At 48.3% G+C, this 27130-nt stretch overlaps 1 protein-coding gene across 3 annotated transcripts in view; it reads right to left on the bottom strand.

Moving 5' to 3' along the window:
• Positions 1 to 27130, bottom strand: part of MEIOB (meiosis specific with OB-fold) — a 53680-nt gene that overhangs the window by 6136 nt on the left and 20414 nt on the right. For all 3 annotated transcript variants that reach the window (XM_033962535.1, XM_033962537.1, XM_033962536.1), the window contains 2 exons: positions 21496 to 21585; positions 18819 to 18972 (listed from right to left, as the gene is read on the bottom strand). In XM_033962535.1, coding sequence (XP_033818426.1) covers positions 18819 to 18972; positions 21496 to 21585 — 244 coding nt within the window. The remainder of the gene's footprint in view (positions 1 to 18818; positions 18973 to 21495; positions 21586 to 27130) is intronic.

Genomic DNA, 27130 nt, shown 5'->3' with positions numbered 1-27130 from the left:
AAACTTTGGGACAGTATATACTATCCTCCCTTCTCTATTTCCCTCAGTCTGCCGAATAGCCAAGCAGAACCAAGAACTGGAAAACAGGAAGAAAACAATACTCCGAACAGGAGTAACAAATAACATACCCAAATGCTGTTGGAAAATGCAGAGGAGAAATACCCGAAGGAAAATGTCCCCACAGCTCGCCAGCTAAGCCAGCCGAGCCACAGCCGCTGTTCTTTAATTCTCCCCGGCCCTAGAAAAATACTAGAACCCGCAGCAAAAAACAAAAACTGCCCGCGAAAACAGCCCCAACAACAACAACAGACAGGGTGGGGACCTCTACTGGTCTGGAGAAGCTAAAAGAAAGTAAATTAGCAGGTAAGAACCTAATTTCTCCTTCTTTAGCACTCTCCAGACCAGTAGAGGTTAACTTTACGAATGGGACGTACCAAAGCAGTCCCTCTCACGGGCGGGACCCCCGAAGGGCCGATACCAGAACACGCTCACCGAACACCGCGTCCCGACGCGCCTGAACATCTACCCGATAATGTCTAACAAAAGAATACAAGGAGGACCAAACCGCAGCCTTACAAATATCCACCGGAGGCACGAGCGACGACTCAGCCCAAGAAGCCGCCTGACCCCGAGTGGAAAGAGCCTTGAGAAACTCCGGAACAGGCTGCTGTTTCAGAAGATAAGCGGAAGCAATCGTCTCCTTGATCCAGCGCGCAATAGTAGCCTTAGAAGCGCCAGCTCCCCGACGAGGACCAGCCAGGAGGACAAAGAGATGATCGGACTTCCGGAATTCCTGGGTCCGCTGCACATCAGAGCGAAGGACCCGACCGACATCCAACTTGCGCAGCTGCCGTTGCTCAGAAGAGCCCTCCCGACCACCCAAGACCGGGAGAACCACCGATTGATTGACATGAAAAGGAGAAACAACCTTCGGCAGAAAGGAAGGAACAGGCCGCAAGACGACCCGCTCCCTAGACAACTCCAAGAAGGGAGCCCTACAAGAGAAAGCCTGCAGCTCAGAAATACGCCTAGCAGAAGTAATGGCCACCAAAAAGACCGCATTCAAAGTAAGGTCCTTCAAAGAACAGTCGTCCAAGGGCTCGAAAGGCGGGCGCACCAAAACAGAGAGAACCAGATTAAGATCCCAAGAGGGAACCGAGGGCCGTAGGGGAGGCCTAAGCAACGTGGCCGCCCGCAGAAACCGAATCACATCAGGAAGAGCCGATAAACGCTGACCTGACACCAACCCTCGAAAGGTCAACAGGGCCGCAAGATGAACCCGGAGAGAAGACCAAGCCAGGCCTCTATCCAGGCCATCCTGCAAGAACTCTAGAATGTTAGGCAGAGAAGCGCGAAAAGAGGTCACTCCCCGCGCCCGACACCATTCCTCAAAGAGACGCCAAACCCGCACATAAGCCCGAGAGGTAGAAAGCCTCCGGGACCCCAACAGTGTAGCGATCACCTTGTCTGAATATCCCTTCTTGCTAAGGCGACCCCTTTCAAGAGCCACGCCGTAAGACAGAAGAGAGACGGGTCGAACATGGGAATGGGACCCTGCATCAGAAGGTCGTCCGAGAGAGGCAGAGGAAGAGGAACCGCCACCAGGTGCCTCACCAGATCCGCATACCACGGACGTCGAGGCCAATCCGGAGCCACCAGCACCACCAAACCCGGATGGTGAACAATGCGAAGAAGCACTCTGCCCACCAGCGGCCAAGGAGGGAACACATACAACAGCCCCTCCGTTGGCCACGGCTGGACCAGAGCATCCAGACCCTCGGCCAGCCCTTCCCTGCGACGACTGAAGAAGCGGGGCACTTTGGCGTTGCCACTCGTGGCCATCAGGTCCATCAGGGGCTGCCCCCAATCTTGCACTATCAACCGAAACGCTCCGGCGCCGAGAAACCACTCTCCTGGATCCAGGAAGTGACGACTGAGGAAGTCTGCCTGAACATTTTCTACCCCGGCTATATGAGAAGCCGAGAGGTCCAGAAGATGGGACTCCGCCCAAACCATGAGCCGAGCCGCCTCCTGCGCCACAGGAGTGCTCTTGGTGCCCCCCTGACGATTGACATAAGCCACCGCCGTGGCATTGTCCGACAGGACTCTGACCGACTTGCCCAGCAAAAGGGAGTGGAAAGCTAACAGCGCCAGCCTGACCGCTCTGGTCTCCAACCCGTTGATCGACCAGGAGGCCTCCTCCGCGGACCAGGTGCCCCGAGCTGAGTGGCCCATAAACTGAGCCCCCCAACCGAGGAGACTCGCATCCGTAAGGAGCACCGTCCACTGCGGGAGATCCAGACCCACCCCCTGAACCAGGTGAGGGGTCCGGAGCCACCAGCGCAGACTGCAGCGCGCCAAGCCTCGCAGGGGAACCGGAACATCCAAATCTTGCCTCCGGGGAGACCACCTCCGGAGCAGAGCATACTGAAGAGGACGCATGTGGGCCCGCGCCCACCTCACCACGTCCAGGGACGCCGCCATTGACCCCAGGACTTGGAGGAAATCTCGCGCCCGAGGACCCCGGGACGCCAAAAGCAGGCGAATCTGAGATTGCAATTTGCTCACCCGGGCCTCTGGAAGGAAGACCTTCCCCAAGGAGATGTCGAACATAACCCCAAGGCACTCCAGACGCTGAGCCGGGACCAACCGACTCTTGGAAAGGTTGACCACCCAGCCCAGCGACCGGAGAAACTCCACCACCCGAGCCGTAACCCGGGAGCTCTCCTGCAACGACTTTGCCCGAATCAACCAGTCGTCCAGGTAGGGGAGAACCAGGATGCCCACCGACCGCAAGGCTGCCGCGACGACCACCATTACCGTGGTGAACGTCCGAGGAGCCGTGGCCAGACCAAAGGGAAGCGCACAGAACTGAAAGTGCCGCCCCAAGATCGCAAAGCGAAGGAAGTGCTGATGAGAGGCCCGAATTGGAACCTGCAAGTAGGCCTCCGTCAGATCGAGAGACATCCAGGATGGGCCGAAAGGTCCCCTCCTTTATGGCCACCACAAAGTAAATGGAGTACCTGCCGGTGCCCCACTCCGTAGGGGACACCGGCACCACTGCCTCGAGATCTAGCAAACGCTGAAGGGTCTGACGAAAAGCCTGCGTCTTCCATGGAGTCTGACATGGAGAAGCGAGGAAAAGGTCCGGCAGAGAGCGGGTAAACTCTAGAGCGTAACCGTCCCGCACCACCTCAAGGACCCACTGATCGGACGCGATCTCGGCCCATTTGGGGAAAAATTTGCGCAGCCGGGCCCCCACCGGAACCAAAGGGGGCGCCGGCAAGGAGTCATTGCGCAGGACGGGAAGCGGGGGAACCGGCGGAGGGATTCCCTGCCCCCCGACGGGCCCCCCGAAAGGGCTGCATGCGCTGGAAGAACCGACCCCGGGAAAAACCCTGAGCCGGGGAAAGAAGCAGCCCCACGCCCCGGGCGATACTTGCGAAATTCCCGCAAACGCCCCCGGGCAGCCCCACACCTAGACGCAGGGCGGGCACGGTCCTCAGGCAGACGGGGCACCTTCGAGTCCGTCAGAGTCTGAATCAACTCATCTAATTCCTCTCCAAACAAAAAGACCCCCTAAAGGGAACTTTAGTAAACTTAGCTTTGGACGCAGAATCCGCCGCCCAAGCGCGCAGCCACAAAATACGCCGCGCGGCCATGCCATAGACTTAGCCGAAATCCGCACCAAGTCATAAAGAGCATCTGAGAGGAACGAGGCAGCCATCGCAATCTTCGCTACCTCCTGATCCACTAGAGACCAGTCATCAGACTCCCGATCCAGGACACGCTCAGCCCACCGAAACACGGCGCGAGCGACTAGCTCCCCACAAACAGCCGCCTGGACCCCAAAGGCAGAGACATCAAAATCATACTTAAGAAGAGTCTCTAACGCACGCGCCTCCGAGACCCTAAGAGCAGAACCGTCCATAACAGGCACGGTATGCCGCTTAGGAAGTGCCGAGACCACCCGCGTTCCCCATTGGCGAAATTAAGGTAGCCCTACCTCCCTCCGGGACGGGATACCCAAGAGCCAAGGCGCACACCAAACGAAACTGCGCCCATAGGCCACTGCGCCAACACAAAATCCCGCAAATCCTGACGCACAGGAAAAGAGCGGGAACCAGGACAGACCCCCTGAAGCAGAGGGGCCCCCATACGCGGGGTCTCCGGCGGCGCCACTGCAAAAATGCAGCACCAAGGAGACCTGCTACACAGGTCTAAAAGCTCATCCCTCTGAATAAAAAAGCGCACCACGGACGCATCTGCTCTGGAAGACGGGAAAACCCGCCGCCCCCGCTGCCAACAGGCGTCCCCTCTAGAGGATCCTGGAAGCCCGCCAAAGCAGCCAGGTCCTCAACCAGGCCAACACGCTCCTCCGCCCACCAATTCGCAATCCAAGCCCCCCCGCGGGCGCTTGGATGAGGGAGGAGGAAGAGGGGACGCCAAACGAAAAGAGGGAGGCAAAGCCATAGGGGGCGCGGAGGGAAACCCCCCCCGAAACCCCCCAGGCGCACGTGGGACCCCCAAAAGTCCGCACAAAGAAAGAAAATAAATTGGGGGCAAAAAACCCCTGGGGGTCCCCAGGGACTCCCTGCCCCAGCAGGGGTCCATGCTGAAACCTGCCCCTGTGTTCGCCATACAGGGGGAAGGTCACCTGAGGTTGCAGACAAAATGGAGGGGCCAGACAAAGAAAATGGCGAAGTTCCCGCCAAAAATGCTCCCTCCATGGCCTGTAGCGGCTGAGAAGACTGAACAGTCCCAGCCGCTAAGACAGGCAAGTCGGCATCAGCTGTCAAAAAATCAGCTGAGAGGGAATCCATCGGGGAATCCCTCCGTGGGCGGTTGTGGAAGACCGGGCTTCCCCACTGCTCCAAGCCGACTCGCGAGGCACCATCGGCGGGGAGCTCTGGGCGCCTGCAGCCGCTGCCGACGGAGCTCCACCACCTCACCGACCCAAACCGCCGAGTTCAGGCCGGCCGCGAGTGCCTCGCGGCTGGACTAAAATTGTGGCCTACTCCCCCGGAGAAGGGCACAATTGCTCCAGACGCGACCTAGCTATAAAAAAGTGCTGGTAACATGAAAAAATACAGTAAAATACAGTTTTCTTAAAGGGAAACAACCCTTCAGACCAGCACTACCTCAGGATTTTTTTTTTTTTTTTTTTTACAGAACAGACTCCACAGGCTCTCGAAGCAATATGCCTTGCTTGACTTAGGGGGCAAGGCTTACTGCTGAGGCTCCTCTAAAAAAATGTGGGGAGGTGGAGGAAGTGGGGGGAGGGACCCCGCTCGTGACCCGCCGGGTTTGACACCCCCGAGGTCGGACGGACCCCCAAACAGGGCCCGACCAAGCTCCGTCCGGCCAAAAACAGGGACAATAAACCCCTAAACAAATTCCAACAGCCCTACCAAGGGAGATGGGTACAGATCACTCAACACCTGCTGGAGACTGAAAGAAGACTGAGGGAAATAGAGAAGGGAGGATAGTATATACTGTCCCAAAGTTTTGTTTTCAGTCTCCACCTGCTGGTCATGATTAGATATATACCCATTCGTAAAGTTAACCTCTACTGGTCTGGAGAGTGCTAAAGAAACTAAATTTATAAAAATATGGGGGCCATTGGCAAAATACTGTAATGAATAAATAGTAGGATTTTTCTTCTTCTTTTCTTCTTTTAGGGATCTTTTTTATGACACACATATAGGGGGGATAAAGAAAATAATTTCTACATAATATGTTATAATATATTATATAATATGCAATGTATGAATGAAGAGTAATAGAAGGGTGGGGGAGGGAGAAGGGATAAATATATATTTAGAATATATTGTATTAGATATAAAATGTTATTGAATATTCATCAATTGTATTCTAACATGTTATACACTTTCTATAAAATTTGAAAATTAAAAATATTATATATTAAAGTAATAAAAGGGTGGGGGGAGGGGGAGGGAGAAAATTTAAATTTAGAAATATAATGTATTAGATATAAAAGTGATACTATGTATTTATCAATTGTATTTTAATATTTTGTACACTTTATGTAAAATTTGAAAATAAAAAATAATGGAAAAAAAAAAAAACAAAGTACTTAAAAAAAAAAAATCACATTTTTCCATTAAAGCAGTTCTGGAGACATTTGCTTGAACAGTCTTTTTTCCCAATCCATAAGCAAGCAATATGAAAAAGATTTCCTTAATTATCTACTCAAACATTTTTGCTATTTACTTTCATTGTACCTAGACTATTATTCAGTAGAAAAAATTTAGTTTGTTCAATCAAGCAGAACATTCACTCATAGAAGTCCAATGTCCACACAGGATTTGATTGAACAAACCATATTTTTTCTACTGAATAATAGTTTAGGTATACTGAATAGCAAAAATGTTAAAGCCACACAGAAAAGCAGTAAAAGTCAATAGGTTCTCCAAGTGGGAACAACCTGATGTCTCAGCACTTGAGGAAAAGACCACGTAATAATGTTTATAAGATAAATCATATAAATGATTATACTGAAGCAGGGTGTCCTCAGCGTGAGAGGTAAGCGAGAGGAGAGAATTCTCCAGTGCTTTACACAATAAGGCTCCTCTGCCTGCAGTGCACACCATCATAGGACACCTCAGGTGTGCTCAAATTAATCAATGTGATAAATTAAACAGTGATAAACAATTGGTCAATCACAAGAGTGCAAGATCAAACAGGTTGTTCCCACTCAGAGAACCTATTGACTTTACTGCTTTTCTGTGTGAGTAGATAATTAAGCAAATTTCTGATAGCCTACAGAACTGATTCTCACCTTCCATCCCCAGCCCCCAAGACTTACCAGACCCCCCCTGCCGATGCATTTACTTACTGCCTGAACTGGATATTAAATCGTGGGGAAGAGAGGAGAAATGCGGGGAAAGAGCCAGCCAAAACTAGTATTTGTTGCTGCTGAGTGCACCAATCCAGGGCAAGCAGACGCTTCCCCCATGTCTTAATAACAGACAATGGACTTTTCCTCCAGGAATTTGTCCAAACCTTTCTTAAAACCAGCTATGCTATCTACTTTTAACATAACTTCTGGCCACTTCATTTTTAAGCTTAGATCTTTCCTTCCAAACAGAGACCTTGCTAGATGTCAAATACAGCACAAGGTAACTTCACATGGACTCAACTGTGCAGGAAATGAATCTCCTCATACACCCACCATATAGTGCAAAAATGTGCAAAGGTCTGTTTTTTTCTTTCGATCACTACATAGCCTAATGCCACACAAGCAGCGCTGTTACAAACATATTCTGAAGGTCAATGCTAAGGTTGACAAAGTTTCCTTCCTTGGACCAGAAGGAGATACTGACAAACCACTGGAAGAGATTCTAAAACAACTACCCAGAAATAACACCCAAAGACCCACTCAGTGTGTGAACCAGTTGAGTGGAGTGGACTAACTGGGGGTGGAAATGGGCCCAGAGTTTGCTCAGCAGAATTTCCCAGACTACCTCTTCCTCTCAACACACTGACATGCTACCACCACCACCAACACTAGGAACACCTCACCGAGTATGCCAGCAATGCTTATAAACTTTATAAAACACATTATTATATTTTCTTATAAAGCATATATTTTAACTGAACTCAGCCTTGCCATTCACAAAAATAGAAAAGTTCCCATTTCAAGCTGTCTCATGTACACTTTTCAAATCTAACATATTGTAATCACAAAACAGAAAATAAAATTATTTTTTCTACCTTTTGTTCTCTGATCAATATTCAAATCTTGTTGGTCCCAGGCTCTTGTTGTCTTGCTTGCCAGGGTCTCCTTTCTCCGTGCTAACCATCCGTCTGTCATCTCTGTTCTCCCCTTCCGTTTCCCTTCCCTCTCCCGGAGATCTGGCATCTTTCCTTTTTTTTGTCTTCATCCACAGATTCACCTTTTCTCAACTCCCCACCACCCCAGGATCCACCATCTCTCCCTTTCTGTTCCCAACTATCCTCCTATCCAGTATCTCTATCCCCCCTCCACACCATCCCCTGTTTCCAAGTTCTCTCCCTTTCTGTTCCTTCCCTCCCTAAATCCCATTATGCACCATCTCTCTCCCACTCCTCTGTTTTTAGACCCATTATTTCTAACCCCCAAAGTCTGGCATATGCACGTATCTTTGAACCCCCCCTTCCCTCTCTCCCTCTGTGTACTTTTACACCAGGACCCCCCTCCCCCGAAGGTCTGTCCCCCCTCAGAAGGGCTACACCCCACCCCTGAAGACCTGCACCCCCCGAAGGACTTTACCTCCCACCCGAAGGTCTGTCCCCCTCTGAACGCCTAAACCCCACCCCTGAAGGCCTGCACCCTCCCCGAAGGATTGTACCCCCACCCGAAGGTCTGTCCCCCCCTGAAGGCCTGCACCCATCCCGAAGGCCTGCACCCACCCCGAATGCCTGCACCCACCCCGAAGGCCTGCACCCACCCCGAAGGCCTGCACCCCCGAAGGCCTGTCCCCCCCCTTGAAGGCCTGACCCCCCCTTGAAGGCCTGCCTGCTTGTCCCCCCTTGAAGGCCTATCCCCCCTTAAAGGTCTGCCTGTCCCACCCCCTTGTAGGCCTGTCCCCCCTTAAAGGTCTGCCTGTCCCACCCCCTTGTAGGCCTGTCCCCCCCTTGAAGGCCTGACCCCCCCTTGAAGGCCTGCCTGCTTGTCCCCCCTTGAAGGCCTGTCCCCCCCTTGAAGGTTGGTACCCCCCCAAAGGCCTGCACCCCCTTGAAGGCCTGTCCCACCCCCTTGAAGGCCTGTCCCACCCCCTTGTAGGCCTGTCCCCCCCTTGAAGGCCTGCCTGCTTGTCCCCCCTTGAAGGCCTGTCCCCCCCCTTGAAGGCCTGCACCCCCCCTTGAAGGTTGGCACCCCCCCAAAGGCCTGCACCCCCTTGAAGGCCTGTCCCACCCCCTTGTAGGCCTGTCCCCCCCTTGAAGGCCTGCCTGCCTGTCCCCCCCTTGAAGGCCTGCACCCCCTTGAAGGTCTGCACCCCCCCCCCGAAGGCCTGCACCCCCCCGAAGGCCTGTCCCCCCACTTGAAGGCCTGCCTGCCTGTCCCCCCCTTGAAGGCCTGCACCCCCTTGAAGGTCGGCACCCCCCCTGAAGGCATGCACCCCCCCTGAAGGCCTGTCCCCCTTTGAAGGCCTGTCCCCCCCCCTTGTAGGCCTGCACCCCCTTGTAGGCCTGTCCCCCCCCCCCTTGTAGGCCTGTCCCCCCCTTGAAGGCCTGCCTGCCTGTCCCCCCCTTGAAGGCCTGCACCCCCTTGAAGGTCTGCACCCCCCCCGAAGACCTGCACCCCCCTTGAAGGCCTGCCTGCCTGCCTGTCACCCCCCCTCCCCCTTGAAAGTCTGCCTGCCCGCCCGCCCGCCCCACCCTGAAGGCCTGATGCCCCGACCCACCCCGAAGGACCATTTGCCCCCCTGGCCTCCCCGCACTACCTATGAAGCAGCCGCAGCAGGATCGCGACATCAGCTATCTTTGCGCTGCTTAGGAGCTGCTTCCTGCGCCGGGCTACCTTAAGCTACTGCCCCCCCCCACGCCCGAAGGACCGCTCGCCCCACTGACCTTCCAGCACACCTATGAAGCAGCCCGCAGCAGGATCGCGACGTCAGCAATCCCTCAGCTGCTTGGGCGCTGCTTCCTGCGCCGCGGTCCCGCCCCCTCCTCTGACGTCAGAGGAGGGACGGGACCGCGGCGCAGGAAGCAGCGCCCAAGCAGCTGAGGGATTGCTGACGTCGCGATCCTGCTGCGGGCTGCTTCATAGGTGTGCTGGAAGGTCAGTGGGGCGAGCGGTCCTTCGGGCGTGGGGGGGGACTGAGCGGCAAGGCCGGGAACACCCCCTCAGGGCTGGTACCCGGGGCGGCCCGCCCCCCCCCCCCGCCCCCCCCTAGGTACGCCACTGCATACAGATACTTCAAGCATTTTCCCTATCTATCCCGGTGGGCTTATGGTCATTTCTAATGTACCTGGGGCAGTGGAGGATTAAGTGACTTGCCCAGGATCACAGGGAGCTCTAACCACTATGCCACACTCTCCTCCCTATACCTATATATATGATCTATATCGAAACATAGAATATGATGGCAGAAAAGGGCCATCGGCCCAACAAGTCTGCCCACTCTAAGAACCCTCCCCCTAAGCACTTCCTCGAAGTGAACCCACATGCTTATCCCATTTTTTCTTAAAATCGAGCATGTTGCTGGCCTCAATTACCTGAAGTGGAAGATTATTCCAACGATCAACCACCCTTTCGGTGAAGAAATATTTCCTAGTGTCACCATGAAATCTCCCACCCTTGATTTTTAACGGATGCCCTCTTGTTGCCATAGATGTCTTCTTCCACCTCAATATGACCAGTAACATAGTAACATATTTGAACGTCTCTATCATGTCTCCCCTCTCTCTGTGTTCCTTGAGAGAGTATAGCTGCAACTTACCTAGACGTTCTTCATATGACCTTCACTAACACATAGCTCTCCAACTGAAGCAGGAGGAACTGAAGTCCATTGACAGCATGATTAATTGTATGACCCAAATGTAAAAAAAAATTTTTTTTAAAAGATCTTTATTCATTTTCAAATCAAACAATAAGTGCATAAAAATGTATCATAAAAATAATTTCAATATAGCACTGTAATTATCTAACATGAACTATAATCATGTAAAATTCCCCCCTCCCTCCCTTTATCCCATGCTCAATTAAAATAGAATATGCAACATTATACAACAATATTATAACATCTCATATTTAATTACATCCCAAATCCACTAGATAAAACTAAGAAAGAAAAGAAAAGGAACAGAAAGGAACGATGTCTATTCATCACAATATTTTTCCAATGGCCCCCATATCTTTATAAAGTTATTATATGTCCCTTTTTGTACTGCTATTACTCTTTCCATCTTAAAAATATGGCACAACAAATTCCACCAGAATGTAGAATTAAGATTCTTATGATTTTTCCAATTGTTGGTAATATGTTGAATGGCTAACTAATGTCATAACTAATAAAAGTTTATTATTATATGACGATATTTGACTCTTTTTTCTCATAGCCATTCCAAATAAAACAGTATCATATGAGAGCGCAACATGGTTTTCCAATAAAGAATTGTAAAATGTAAAAAAATTGAAAGAAATTTAGCACGTACAGCCCTACTAAAATTAAAATCTGGTAAGTAACTGTGCTGGATGGTCCATCCAGTCTGCCCTAATTACGTTCAACGTATGCAGGTAAGGCTAGTCTCAGTTAGGGCACTGACCTAAGGGCTGCCGCGGAAGCAGATTGCTGGGCATGATGGACCACTGGTCTGACCCAGCAGCAGCAATTCTTATGTTCTTATGTCTTTGTTCATTAGGTTCCAACTACTAGAGTTGCCGTCAAAGCCCTCCCCAGTCGAATAGCCATATACAGGACACAAACTGTTCAAGTCTGCCCCAAACACTTGCCTACTTAATCTCTATCCCTCCCCACCAATTTTGGGTAAGAGCCCATAGAAGTCGACCTACTTCCCAACTGCTGAAGTTGCTACCAAAGTCCACTTCATCTCTTTTTGCCATTTAGACCATAGAATTCTCCCCAGCATTAGTCTTACTTCTCATCCTCTGAAATTGCTGTGAAAGCTCACACCAACTATGAGATTTAAGTTTTGCTTTAATTGGATTCCATCCTTTTCTGTATAGTGATCCTGTGTGTGAGCTTATTGGTACAGCAGCAGATAATTATGAAGATCTCCCTAATCACAGGAAGGCAGAACATTACATAATCCCACATTGATACTGGGAGAACCTCCTAGGTAAGAGTTACGGTACCAACCAAAGTTCTTTCAGCACTCATCCCAAGGTAAAATAATCACACAGGCAAAAAGAAATTGAGCTCAGTGAAAAAAGGAGAGCAAATTCGAAAAGGCCAAGGACACCCAGAGTGAGAGAGTTTTCCTGCCTTCCATCCTGCTATTCTTGCTGAAGTGCAACACCCTAAATGAGGAGCTTAATGGACTTTGAGAGAAATAATCCTGCTAAGCTGGAGCCATATAGAAAATTAGAACTTGTTTTGACAGGGCTGGAACAAGGTGCTTCTACTCTGTTGAAAAAAAGAATAGTAAATCAAATCAGAATAAAACCCAAAAGGTCTCCCGTACTGAGTTGGAGAAGGTTCAATTTACCTCATTTTGAAGCTGCAGCATATAGCTGTAAGTCAGCCCACTAAAATTTCAAGCGAGCAGAGCAAAGAATGCTAGAAAAAGAGAAACTACTGAAGTAAGAATATATGACGACTTCTGTGTATGTATCTTTGTAACCCGTTCTGGGCTCCTGGGGAGGACGGGCTATAAAACTAACTAAATATCCACAAAACAGGAGAATTGTAGAAGTGGCCTAATTGTACAAGTATAAGGAGGATGTTAAAGCAACCTAAGAAAGCAAAATAGCAGAAAACACCTTGAAGAACAAAGTGTGAACAGCAGAAGGACTCTTGTGGTATGCCAAAGAAGATACCGTTTGTTTCATAAACCAGGCGGAGTAAAAATTGTGTGTTAGTGGAGCATACTGGAAAATTGGACACTGAAGTAACAATGCTCTGTCTCCAAAATAGGGGGGGGGGGAGGAGGAGGGACTCACCACTGCTAAGCGGCACCCCAGTTCCAAGCAAATCTCTGCAAAATCTCCAACAGAGCATATTCCTCCTAGGAGGAACTCCCAAGGAGATGTCTAAGAGGAGCAGTCCAAGATCTGCACAGTCCCCTTTAGGGGCGAATCACACAGAACTATTTTCTTTCTGTCTCCATCTGCTGGCTGACAGACATAACACAAGTTCTGGACTGATATGTGGGATGAGAAGGGAGTTATCATTTCTGAACTGCATAGAACTTAATGGTATTTGCGGTATAAAAGGAGAAATTAGGTTCTTACCTGCTAATTTATTTTCTTTTAGCTTCTCCAGACCAGTAGAGGTTAACTTTACGAATGGGTATATATCTAATCATGACCAGCAGGTGGAGACTGAAAACAAAACTTTGGGACAGTATATACTATCCTCCCTTCTCTATTTCCCTCAGTCTGCCGAATAGCCAAGCAGAACCAAGAACTGGAAAACAGGAAGAAAACAATACTCCGAACAGGAGTAACAAATAACATACCCAAATGCTGTTGGAAAATGCAGAGGAGAAATACCCGAAGGAAAATGTCCCCACAGCTCGCCAGCTAAGCCAGCCGAGCCACAGCCGCTGTTCTTTAATTCTCCCCGGCCCTAGAAAAATACTAGAACCCGCAGCAAAAAACAAAAACTGCCCGCGAAAACAGCCCCAACAACAACAACAGACAGGGTGGGGACCTCTACTGGTCTGGAGAAGCTAAAAGAAAATAAATTAGCAGGTAAGAACCTAATTTCTCCTTCTTTAGCACTCTCCAGACCAGTAGAGGTTAACTTTACGAATGGGACGTACCAAAGCAGTCCCTCTCACGGGCGGGACCCCCGAAGGGCCGATACCAGAACACGCTCACCGAACACCGCGTCCCGACGCGCCTGAACATCTACCCGATAATGTCTAACAAAAGAATACAAGGAGGACCAAACCGCAGCCTTACAAATATCCACCGGAGGCACGAGCGACGACTCAGCCCAAGAAGCCGCCTGACCCCGAGTGGAATGAGCCTTGAGAAACTCCGGAACAGGCTGCTGTTTCAGAAGATAAGCGGAAGCAATCGTCTCCTTGATCCAGCGCGCAATAGTAGCCTTAGAAGCGCCAGCTCCCCGACGAGGACCAGCCAGGAGGACAAAGAGATGATCGGACTTCCGGAATTCCTGGGTCCGCTGCACATCAGAGCGAAGGACCCGACCGACATCCAACTTGCGCAGCTGCCGTTGCTCAGAAGAGCCCTCCCGACCACCCAAGACCGGGAGAACCACCGATTGATTGACATGAAAAGGAGAAACAACCTTCGGCAGAAAGGAAGGAACAGGCCGCAAGACGACCCGCTCCCTAGACAACTCCAAGAAGGGAGCCCTACAAGAGAAAGCCTGCAGCTCAGAAATACGCCTAGCAGAAGTAATGGCCACCAAAAAGACCGCCTTCAAAGTAAGGTCCTTCAAAGAACAGTCGTCCAAGGGCTCGAAAGGCGGGCGCACCAAAACAGAGAGAACCAGATTAAGATCCCAAGAGGGAACCGAGGGCCGTAGGGGAGGCCTAAGCAACTTGGCCGCCCGCAGAAACCGAATCACATCAGGAAGAGCCGATAAACGCTGACCTGACACCAACCCTCGAAAGGTCGACAGGGCCGCAAGATGAACCCGGAGAGAAGACCAAGCCAGGCCTCTATCCAGGCCATCCTGCAAGAACTCTAGAATGTTAGGCAGAGAAGCGCGAAAAGAGGTCACTTCCCGCGCCCGACACCATTCCTCAAAGAGACGCCAAACCCGCACATAAGCCCGAGAGGTAGAAAGCCTCCGGGACCCCAACAGTGTAGCGATCACCTTGTCTGAATATCCCTTCTTGCTAAGGCGACCCCTTTCAAGAGCCACGCCGTAAGACAGAAGAGAGACGGGTCGAACAAGGGAATGGGACCCTGCATCAGAAGGTCGTCCGAGAGAGGCAGAGGAAGAGGAACCGCCACCAGGTGCCTCACCAGATCCGCATACCACGGACGTCGAGGCCAATCCGGAGCCACCAGCACCACCAAACCCGGATGGTGAACAATGCGAAGAAGCACTCTGCCCACCAGCGGCCAAGGAGGGAACACATACAACAGCCCCTCCGTTGGCCACGGCTGGACCAGAGTATCCAGACCCTCGGCCAGCCCTTCCCTGCGACGACTGAAGAAGCGGGGCACTTTGGCGTTGCCACTCGTGGCCATCAGGTCCATCAGGGGCTGCCCCCAATCTTGCACTATCAACCGAAACGCTCCGGCGCCGAGAAACCACTCTCCTGGATCCAGGAAGTGACGACTGAGGAAGTCTGCCTGAACATTTTCTACCCCGGCTATATGAGAAGCCGAGAGGTCCAGAAGATGGGACTCCGCCCAAACCATGAGCCGAGCCGCCTCCTGCGCCACAGGAGTGCTCTTGGTGCCCCCCTGACGATTGACATAAGCCACCGCCGTGGCATTGTCCGACAGGACTCTGACCGACTTGCCCAGCAAAAGGGAGTGGAAAGCTAACAGCGCCAGCCTGACCGCTCTGGTCTCCAACTCGTTGATCGACCAGGAGGCCTCCTCTGCGGACCAGGTGCCCCGAGCTGAGTGGCCCATAAACTGAGCCCCCCAACCGAGGAGACTCGCATCCGTAAGGAGCACCGTCCACTGCGGGAGATCCAGACCCACCCCCTGAACCAGGTGAGGGGTCCGGAGCCACCAGCGCAGACTGCAGCGCGCCAAGCCTCGCAGGGGAACCGGAACATCCAAATCTTGCCTCCGGGGAGACCACCTCCGGAGCAGAGCATACTGAAGAGGACGCATGTGGGCCCGCGCCCACCTCACCACGTCCAGGGACGCCGCCATTGACCCCAGGACTTGGAGGAAATCTCGCGCCCAAGGACCCCGGGACGCCAAAAGCAGGCGAATCTGAGATTGCAATTTGCTCACCCGGGCCTCTGGAAGGAAGACCTTCCCCAAGGAGATGTCGAACATAACCCCAAGGCACTCCAGACGCTGAGCCGGGACCAACCGACTCTTGGAAAGGTTGACCACCCAGCCCAGCGACCGGAGAAACTCCACCACCCGAGCCGTAACCCGGGAGCTCTCCTGCAACGACTTTGCCCGAATCAACCAGTCGTCCAGGTAGGGGTGAACCAGGATGCCCACCGACCGCAAGGCTGCCGCGACGACCACCATTACCGTGGTGAACGTCCGAGGAGCCGTGGCCAGACCAAAGGGAAGCGCACAGAACTGAAAGTGCCGCCCCAAGATCGCAAAGCGAAGGAAGTGCTGATGAGAGGCCCGAATTGGAACCTGCAAGTAGGCCTCCGTCAGATCGAGAGACGTAAGAAACTCCCCCGGCTGAACCGCCAGAATGACCGACCGCAGCGTTTCCATGCGGAAAGACGGAATCTTGAGAGCTCTGTTGACCCCTTTCAAATCCAGGATGGGCCGAAAGGTCCCCTCCTTTATGGCCACCACAAAGTAAATGGAGTACCTGCCGGTGCCCCACTCCGTAGGGGACACCGGCACCACTGCCTCGAGATCTAGCAAACGCTGAAGGGTCTGACGAAAAGCCTGCGTCTTCCATGGAGTCTGACATGGAGAAGCGAGGAAAAGGTCCGGCAGAGAGCGGGTAAACTCCAGAGCGTAACTGTCCCGCACCACCTCAAGGACCCACTGATCGGACGCGATCTCGGCCCATTTGGGGAAAAATTTGCGCAGCCGGGCCCCCACCGGAACCAAAGGGGGCGCCGGCAAGGAGTCATTGCGCAGGACGGGAAGCGGGGGAACCGGCGGAGGGATTCCCTGCCCCCCGACGGGCCCCCCGAAAGGGCTGCATGCGCTGGAAGAACCGACCCCGGGAAGAACCCTGAGCCGGGAAAGAAGCAGCCCCACGCCCCGGGCGATACTTGCGAAATTCCCGCAAACGCCCCCGGGCAGCCCCACACCTAGACGCAGGGCGGGCACGGTCCTCAGGCAGACGGGGCACCTTCGAGTCCGTCAGAGTCTGAATCAACTCATCTAATTCCTCTCCAAACAAAAAGACCCCCTAAAGGGAACTTTAGTAAACTTAGCTTTGGACGCAGAATCCGCCGCCCAAGCGCGCAGCCACAAAATACGCCGCGCGGCCATGCCATAGACTTAGCCGAAATCCGCACCAAGTCATAAAGAGCATCTGAGAGGAACGAGGCAGCCATCGCAATCTTCGCTACCTCCTGATCCACTAGAGACCAGTCATCAGACTCCCGATCCAGGACACGCTCAGCCCACCGAAACACGGCGCGAGCGACTAGCTCCCCACAAACAGCCGCCTGGACCCCAAAGGCAGAGACATCAAAATCATACTTAAGAAGAGTCTCTAACGCACGCGCCTCCGAGACCCTAAGAGCAGAACCGTCCATAACAGGCACGGTATGCCGCTTAGGAAGTGCCGAGACCACCGCGTTCCCCATTGGCGAAATTAAGGTAGCCCTACCTCCCTCCGGGACGGGATACCCAAGAGCCAAGGCGCACACCAAACGAAACTGCGCCCATAGGCCACTGCGCCAACACAAAATCCCGCAAATCCTGACGCACAGGAAAAGAGCGGGAACCAGGACAGACCCCCTGAAGCAGAGGGGCCCCCATACGCGGGGTCTCCGGCAGCGCCACTGCAAAAATGCAGCACCAAGGAGACCTGCTACACAGGTCTAAAAGCTCATCCCTCTGAATAAAAAAGCGCACCACGGACGCATCTGCTCTGGAAGACGGGAAACCCGCCGCCCCGCTGCCAACAGGCGTCCCCTCTAGAGGATCCTGGAAGCCCGCCAAAGCAGCCAGGTCCTCAACCAGGCCAACACGCTCCTCCGCCCACCAATTCGCAATCCAAGCCCCCCCGCGGGCGCTTGGATGAGGGAGGAGGAAGAGGGGACGCCAAACGAAAAGAGGGAGGCAAAGCCATAGGGGGCGCGGAGGGAAACCCCCCCCGAAACCCCCCAGGCGCACGTGGGACCCCCAAAAGTCCGCACAAAGAAAGAAAATAAATTGGGGGCAAAAAACCCCTGGGGGTCCCCAGGGACTCCCTGCCCCAGCAGGGGTCCATGCTGAAACCTGCCCCTGTGTTCGCCATACAGGGGGAAGGTCACCTGAGGTTGCAGACAAAATGGAGGGGCCAGACAAAGAAAATGGCGAAGTTCCCGCCAAAAATGCTCCCTCCATGGCCTGTAGCGGCTGAGAAGACTGAACAGTCTCAGCCGCTAAGACAGGCAAGTCGGCATCAGCTGTCAAAAAATCAGCTGAGAGGGAATCCTTCGGGGAATCCCTCCGTGGGCGGTTGTGGAAGACCGGGCTTCCCCACTGCTCCAAGCCGACTCGCGAGGCACCATCGGCGGGGAGCTCTGGGCGCCTGCAGCCGCTGCCGACGGAGCTCCACCACCTCACCGACCCAAACCGCCGAGTTCAGGCCGGCCGCGAGTGCCTCGCGGCTGGACTAAAATTGTGGCCTACTCCCCCGGAGAAGGGCACAATTGCTCCAGACGCGACCTAGCTATAAAAAAGTGCTGGTTACATGAAAAAATACAGTAAAATACAGTTTTCTTAAAGGGAAACAACCCTTCAGACCAGCACTACCTCAGGATTTTTTATTATTTTTTTTTTTTTTTTTTTTTTTTTTTTTACAGAACAGACTCCACAGGCTCTCGAAGCAATATGCCTTGCTTGACTTAGGGGGCAAGGCTTACTGCTGAGGCTCCTCTAAAAAAATGTGGGGAGGTGGAGGAAGTGGGGGGAGGGACCCCGCTCGTGACCCGCCGGGTTTGACACCCCCGAGGTCGGACGGACCCCCAAACAGGGCCCGACCAAGCTCCGTCCGGCCAAAAACAGGGACAATAAACCCCTAAACAAATTCCAACAGCCCTACCAAGAGAGATGGGTACAGATCACTCAACACCTGCTGGAGACTGAAAGAAGACTGAGGGAAATAGAGAAGGGAGGATAGTATATACTGTCCCAAAGTTTTGTTTTCAGTCTCCACCTGCTGGTCATGATTAGATATATACCCATTCGTAAAGTTAATCTCTACTGGTCTGGAGAGTGCTAAAGAAGTCAGTTTTGTTATGTTCGATAAAGTCATCTTGTTTTGCCCTGTAAAATTTAATTGAATGGTATTTCACATCTTGCTGGTATGTTAGCTTACCACCTATTTCGGACTATTTTACCAATGTCGGCATCCACGTTCAGTGTAGAAAGATAAGCATACACAATTCCAAAGACAGCACTGGTCTTGTCCTCAAGCTGGGAGGCTTTCACTTTTAACTGCCGCACCGTGTATACATCAACAATGGACTGCACTGATGGGAAAAAGAAAACAAACATCAGTTAATTGTTCAAAATGAATATAAACTGCTTGAAAGTGTTACTGAGTGAGATGGATAACCTGGACATACTGGACTAACTTGTGGATGCTGGACATTACAGACACTCAAATGCATATTTTCCCACAGCCTAAACCAGCCTTCCTTACAAGCTAACCAAATGGAACAGCCTGTACCTTGCTGTCTGTGAACACATGTATCCTTTGAAATGCTAACCCAGCTGGCCTTTGCTGCAAAGTTCTTGTCTCCATTCCCTGCTGGGAGGATACTTCTCCAAGGTTCTGTGGCCATTGTTCATTTGTGCTGAGCCATTATCAGTGCTGTATGACATATGCAAGGCACCCTGAAAAGCCATAAAACATTTATAACAAGCAACAACCCCTGCAGGATGAAGGGGGAGGAGAGATGTGGGGGCCTGGTACCAAGACAGATGCTATGGGAACTAGGCTCAGCTGGGGTGCTGGAAGGTTACCCTTGCCAACTTTCTGCATAAGACTAACTACAAGGTCGCCATCCTGAAGATGTACAGTGTTGTAAAACCACAAATCAGTATTTGCAAGGTGATAAGGATTCCAGACATGGAGGAAGAAAGTTCACGAAGAATTCTCAGAACATATGGCACAGACACCAATTGGGGAGATATCACTAGTGGAACAAACATTAAAACACCAGTGGCATGTTCTTCTCTTTCTCTTGTATATCTGGATTTTCAGAAGGCGTTCGACAAGATCCCACATGAACGACTATTTCGAAAAATTGCAAGCCATAGAATTGAGGGTGATATACTCACGTGGATTAAAAACTGGTTGGCGGATAGGAAACAGAGAGTGGGGATAAATGGACAGTACTCGGACTGGAAAAACGTCACGAGTGGAGTGCCGCAGGGTTCAGTGCTTGGACCCGTGCTGTTCAACATATTTATAACTGACCTGGAACTTGGTACGATGAGCAAGGTGATAAAATTTGCAGACGATACGAAGTTATTCAGAGTAGTGAAGACACAGAAGGATTGCAAAGATCTGCAACGTGACATAAAATGGGCTGTGACATGGCAAATGAGGTTTAACGTGGATAAGTGTAAGGTGATGCATGTCGGTTACAAAAATCTTATTCACAAATACAGGATGTCCGGTGTGGTACTTGGAGAGACCCCCCCCCTGGAAAGAGACTTGGGAGTACTGGTTGACAAGTCGATGAAGCTGTCTGCACAATGCGCAGTAGCAGTGAAAAGGGCAAACAGAATGCTAGGAATGATTAAGGAGGGGATCACGAACAGATTGGAGAAGGTTATCATGCCTCTGTAACGGGCCATGGTACATCCCCACCTGGAATATTGCGTCCAACACTGGTCGCTGTACATGAAGGACACAGTACTACTCGAAAGGGTCCAGAGAAGAGTGACTGAAATGGTTAAGGAGCTGGAGGAGATGCCGTACAGTGAGAGGTTAGAGAAACTGGGCCTCAGTCTCCTCTTTTCAAGGGAGAAGGGAATAGACTTAGTAGATAAAGACAGGTTGTTCACCCTTTCCAAGGTAGGGAGAATGAGAGGGCACTCTCTAAAGTTAAAAGGGGATAGATTCCGTACAAACATAAGGAAGTTCTTCATCACCCAGAAAGCTGGAACGCTCTTCTTGAGGCTGTCATAGGGGATTCAAGACAAAGTTAGATAAGTTCCTGCTAAACCAGAACGAACGCAGGTAAGTCTAGACTCAGTTAGGAAACTGGTCTTTGACCCAAGGGCCGCGGCGGGAGTGGACTGCTGGGCACAATGGACCACTGGTCTGATCCAGCAGCAGCAATTCTTATGTTCACGTTTCTTGAAGACTTAAGTGGGGATTTTGCTTACTGCAATATCATTTACTTGGCATCTTATAAGAAAATCTTAAAACCGCTTCAGATGATACCTATGTCCAGAGAGATGTAAGTGACTCCGCAGCAGTCTGAGAGATCTGATTCTGTTGAACGTTGATTCTTCCTTTTTTTTTTTCTTCCTCAGGTGGGCTCTGTGAAAAAATCTGATTTTTTTTTTCTGATAGAAAGAGAATTGTGAGATATCTGTCTTCTTTCTTCCTTTTTTTTATGCAACAAATTTAATAAATTGTAGTGTGTATGAGGAGAGCTGCGACCGTTAGGAGCAGCTTTGAAAAAACTGACAGGGCAAGGGGAGGGGCCACTGAAGGCGGGAGACCTTGCACATGCTCAATAAGCCAAAAGCTTACTATAGCTAGGAGAGAGCACCGTCACACAGAATCAGTCTCAGACTTCACCAACCAATGTGCCTGCATCTTCCCTGCTTGTCTCCGGAGAAACTGACATTCACTCATCTAAGGCTTGAAAAGTTGTGGCTGAAAAGCTGGAATAAATCAGTGCTTCTTCCCTGTTAAATTCATATTTTAATAAATCAAACTTGCATGGGATAATGAAATAAATGAAGGCCACATTTAGCTCAGGTCAAAAGGTTTTCAAGATAATAAATCTGTCATTTAAAATTAACTGAACCTCTTGCTTGTTCATCACTTTCTTCATCCAAAACTCCTGTTTCTCCATATTCCCTTACACAACACGACAGTATATTTGCTTCTTGTGTGTCTAGATAAATTAAAAAAAACACAAAACAAAAAGAAACCAACATGCAGCTTTACATAATTTGATACAAGAAGTAAAAGAGGAATTCTGAGATAGTTGGGCTTGAGAATAAGGATGAAGTCAGTCAAAAATTCACACATCATGCATATTAAACATAGTTAGAATATCTGATGTACAGAAAATACAAAAAGGGCTTGTTCCCAAATCTTGTCATCTGAAAAATTGTCACTGACCCTGAAGATGACTGCAGGAAACCATCCCGTGTCATTCTTTAGTGTCCATCTCAGCCTCAGTCCTTCTACACCAGCATTCTTCAATGCAAGGCTTGAGGGTCAGTGGCTGTGTCCATTCATACTCTGATTCTTCCCTCTCTCCTTAAAGAATGACATAGGGATGATTTCCCGCGGTTAACCGCAGGGATGGGAATGATGACAAATTCTGGCACCATGTCATTCTTTAAATTCTGAACCTGTGAAATCAGGGAACACTGATCTGCCTACTTTAGGAAGTAGCTGATGTATCATGCTTGTCCTAGGAGAATTTGCCTGGGTAAAAGGGCTTTTTCTAAACTGCCATCTCTCTCCATGGATAAAGGTACATTATTGGTTTATTATTAATGGTTGGGGTGGGTGGGGAGGGATTCTTTTATTCTTTAATGATTATAAGTAAGAATGTCAAGTGATTTGTAAAAATTTTTTGATTGAATATTATACACTTGTTGTAAGATATGAAAATGAATAAAGATTTTTTTTTTTTTTTTTAAAAAGGTCCATATAGGGCAGTGGTCTCAAACTCAAACCCTTAGTGGGGCCACATTTTGGATTTGTAGGTACTTGGAGGGCCACAGAAAAAATAGTTAATGTCTTATTAAAGAAATGACAACTTTGCATGAGGTAAAACTCTTTATAGTTTATAAATCTTTCCTTTAACAGTTAAAGGAAAGATTTATAAACTATAAAGAGTTTTACTTTATGCAAAATTGTCATTTCTTTAATTGTCATTTCTTTAATTGTCCCTTCTTTCTTTCTGTCTCGCTGACCCCCCCTTTCTTTCTTTATTTCTCCCTGTCCTCTCCCAAGCCACCACCATTGGGGCTGTCACCGCCGCAATCGGGGAACAGGCCAGCGCCGAGGTCTTAGCTCTCCCTGCTTATCTTCCCCAGCGCGGGCCGACCAATTCTCGCCACCCGACGTCAATTCTAACGTCGGAGAGGAAGTTCCGGGCCAGCCAGGCAGCGATTGGTTGGCCCGGAACTTTCTCCCCGACGTTAGAATTGATGTAGGATGGCGAGAATTGGTCGGCTCCGAGCTGGGGAAGATAAGCAGGGAGAGCTAAGACCTCGGTGCTGGCCTGTTCCCCGATTGCGGTGGCTTGGGGGAGGGCAGTGAGACGGAAAGTGTTCAATTCTGGAGACCACACTACCGGAAAGATGTGTTGAGAATTGAATCGGTTCAGCGAATGGCTACCAAGATGGTCTTGGGGCTCAGGGATCTCACGTATGAAGAAAGACTAAAAAAACTGCGGATGTACTCACTGGAGGAGAGAAGAGAGAGGGGGGACATGATTGAGACCTTTAAGTATATCACGGGGCGTATAGAGATGAAAGATGATATCTTTAGTCTTACAGGGCCCTCGATTACCAGAGGACACTCGCTGAAAATCAGGGGAGGGAAATTTCAAGGTGATGCTAGAAAGTACTTCTTCACCGAGAGGGTGGTCGATCATTGGAACGAGCTGCCTCAGCAGGTGATTGAGGCCAACAGCGTGTCAGATTTTAAGAGAAAATGGGATATTCACATGGGATCAATAGGGGAGTAAAAGTCAGTGTCATTGGCATGGGCAGACTCGATGGGCTATAGCCCTTTTCTGCCGTCAATTTCTATGTTTCTATGTTTCTATGAAGGGAAGCAGAGGACAGATCGTGGGCCGCAAAATAGTCCCTGGGTGGCCGCATGCAATCCACGGGCCGCATGTTTGAGACCGCTGATGTAGGGTTACCAGAAGTCTAGGAAAACCTGGACATGTCCTCTTTTTCTTTTTTTTTTTTTAAATTTTTATTTATAAAATTTTCATTCTTACAATAAATAAATAGCATAATATTTAGTTTATAATAATTATAGTTGTATGTACAATATCATATCATATATATTGAATCCCTTTCCCCTGTTATTTGTTTTTTCATTTTTCCTCATATTAATTTCTATATTTCCCTCCCTAACCCTATATTATTATTATCAATGTGTTAAGATATCGTTTTATTCACATGTTCATAAATCTTTTTCTAGAATTGATTATATTCTTGTTTCTGATGGGCTAATACAAGATGTTACACAAGCCTCTATAGAACCAATAATTTTATCAGATCATGGAGGAGTGTGGATTTCTTTAAATTTTAATGACCCGGATAATGGTAGGCCTGTATGGAGATTTAATAATGCATTGCTTGCATATCCAAAATTTTGTGAAGAATTTCAATTAAAAATGGATGAATATTTTCAAAATAATATTACAGAGGAAATATCTACAGAAATAATATGGGATGCTTTTAAAGCAACGATGAGAGGGCAAATTATATCATTTTCAGCTTATTCTAAAAAACAATTAAATAAGCAATTTACGGAACTGGAACACGAAATAAAAGATTTAGAATTAAAATTGATTAATAAGTGGGAGAATTCTACGTTGCAAACTTTATTAAAAGCAAAATATAAATATAATGAGATTTCTTCTAATTTGGCTAAAAAAAATATTATGTGTCAGCAAGCTTTGTATTATGGTAGTTCAAATAAGGCGGGAAGATTATTGGCTAATTATCTTAAAGTGAAAAAAAGAAAGATGAAATTGAATGCAATAAAAGATGAAAAAGGTGAAACTCATTTTCAGATTGGTCCTATTTTAAAACAGTTTTTAAATTATTATAAAAACCTGTATTCTTCTGAGTCTTATTTAAATAAAGAAAAAGATGGTATAGTGTTTTTAAATAATATTGAAGGTCCGAAGATTCCTGATCATATAAAAAGAAGTTTGGAAAATCCAATATCTTTACAAGAATTACAAACAGCATTGAAATCTCTTAGAGTAGGGACCGCTCCAGGTGGTGATGGTTTTACGGTAGAGTTTTATAAAACATTTCAAAATACTCTTTTACCTCATTTATTAAATTTATATCAGAATCAACTAAAGAAAGGTTGTATATCAGGCACTATGGCAGAATCATTAACTATTGTTTTGCCGAAGCCAAATAAAGATCCCATGTTGGTTTCAAATTACAGGCCTATTTCATTGATAAATGTAGATGGTAAATTATTAGCCAAACTTTTGGCTACACGTTTGGCAAAAGCTCTTCCTCACATAGTTGGTATGCATCAAACAGGGTTTGTTGCTCAGAGACACTCTTCTAATAACACCAGATTGGCATTGCAAATGTTATATTTAACAAAAGAAATTGGAGATCCGGCTTTTTCTGTGTCTCTAGATGCAGAGAAAGCTTTTGATCGTGTGGAATGGACATTTATGTATCAGGCCATGGAGTGGTTTGGTATTGGTTCGGGATTTATACAAATGATTAAAACTCTGTATAGCTCTCCTGTTGCTAGATTATATATCAATAATAATTTTTCTGATTGTTTTAAATTGCAAAGGGGAGTTAGACAGGGATGTCCTTTGTCTCCTTTACTTTTTGATATAGTGCTTGAACCCTTATTATTAGCTATTCAACAAGAGGAGGAGATACAGGGTATACCGCATAAAGATAAAGAATATAAAGTTTCTGCATATGCGGATGATATATTACTTCATTTGAGGAATCCGGAAACAACCATTCCAAATTTATTGGTTTTGATTGAAAGATTTGGAAAGTTTTCAGGATATAAAATAAATTGGACTAAATCAGAAGTTCTTCCTTTAAATGTGCATTGCACAAAAGGATTATTTGACTCATTACCTTTTATTTGGAAAGAAGAAGGAATAAAATACTTAGGTATATGGATAAAAAACACGCTTGATGAGACAATTATAATGAATGAAAAAAGTTTATTGCAAAAAGTAACAGAGTTATGTGAGCAATGGAATCCTTTACATTTATCTTGGTGGGGAAGAGTTCAAACTGTCAAAATGATGATATTGCCTGTGGTTTGTTATCAAATGGGAATGATACCAGTTTTTTTTCAGGGGTCTTTTTACAAAAAGTTAAATAATATTATTAGTAAATTTATTTGGCTGGGTAAAGCTGTAAGAATTGCTCTAGTGACTTTACAAAAACCAATTGAGGAGGGAGGGGTAAATTTTCCAAATTTTTATAGGTTTCATCAATCATATATATTGCGCCAAGGTATGTATTGGGTCCTCCCAGAACTCATGGAGAAGCTTCCAGATTGGTTATGGTTGGAGTGGCAGCTCATGTCTCCTATCAGGCTTCGTCATCTGCTTAGCATTAAAATGCCTAGAATAAGGAAAACCAATAGGATATTAATGGACACATGGACAACATTAAAGTATGTAAACAACTTAACTCCTATTACTATTCAAAAATCTACTTGTCAAAATATATGGCTGAACTCCAAGATACAAATAGGCGGTTTTATGATTGTCTGGAAGGATTGGATTGAAGCAGGAATACGTACTTTAGATGATGTTATTAATGATGGTAAGCTGCTGGAGTTTTCACAATTGCAACATAAATTTGGACTTAATAAAAAACAAAGTTATAAGTGGTTGCAATTGAAGCAGGCTATTCAGGCAGGGTTCCCTGAATGGAAGTCTTTAAATACTCATTTTACTCTAGAATTCTTATGCTTCCAGGCAGATTTTATGGGTCACCAGGCCGCACAGTGGTATAAAACATTATCTGGATATTTAAATAAAAAACCAAGGACTGTACTTAGAGATATTTGGAGCATTGAGATTAAGCATCAAATTAATGCATCTCAATGGCCACGTATTTGGTCTTGGAGGATAAGATGTACAATGTCTGCGTCTATGAGGCAAACATGGTTTTTCCTGTTGCATAGAGCACTCTGGACCCCTGTTCGCTTACAAAAATTGGATTGCTCTAAGTCTAATAGATGTTGGCATTGTCATCTTGAGGCTGGAACTCTAGATCATTTATTATTTTATTGTCCTTTTATTAATAATTTTTGGAAATTGATCTGGGGTCAAATAAATTGTATGTTAGAGAATCCTGTGGCCCTATCATATGACACAGTTTTGTTTGGAATGTCTATGAGGGCCAAAAGTCAAATTTCATCGAATAATAACAAACTGTTAATGATTTTAACAGGAGTTGCCATCCAACATATAACACATAACTGGAAAGACTATAGAGGATTGAATTATTGTTTCTGGTGGAGTTCGGTTTGTCAGGTGTATTAAATGGAAAAAACATTGGCAATCAAGAGAGGTTATTATAAGAAATTTAAAGAGGTGTGGAGACCATTAATTGAGTATTATAATAAATAAATAATTATATTTATCCCCATTAAATATATGTAGGGGGGAGGAGGGATGGGTGGGTTTTATGACATTATGAGGGGTAATATATGGAAAGGGA

This window comes from Geotrypetes seraphini, chromosome 11 (assembly GCF_902459505.1).
Source record: "Geotrypetes seraphini chromosome 11, aGeoSer1.1, whole genome shotgun sequence".
Classification (NCBI taxonomy): domain Eukaryota; kingdom Metazoa; phylum Chordata; class Amphibia; order Gymnophiona; family Dermophiidae; genus Geotrypetes; species Geotrypetes seraphini.
The sequence above is the reverse complement of the archived record's forward strand: the minus strand, read 5'-3'. Positions and strand labels throughout refer to the sequence as shown.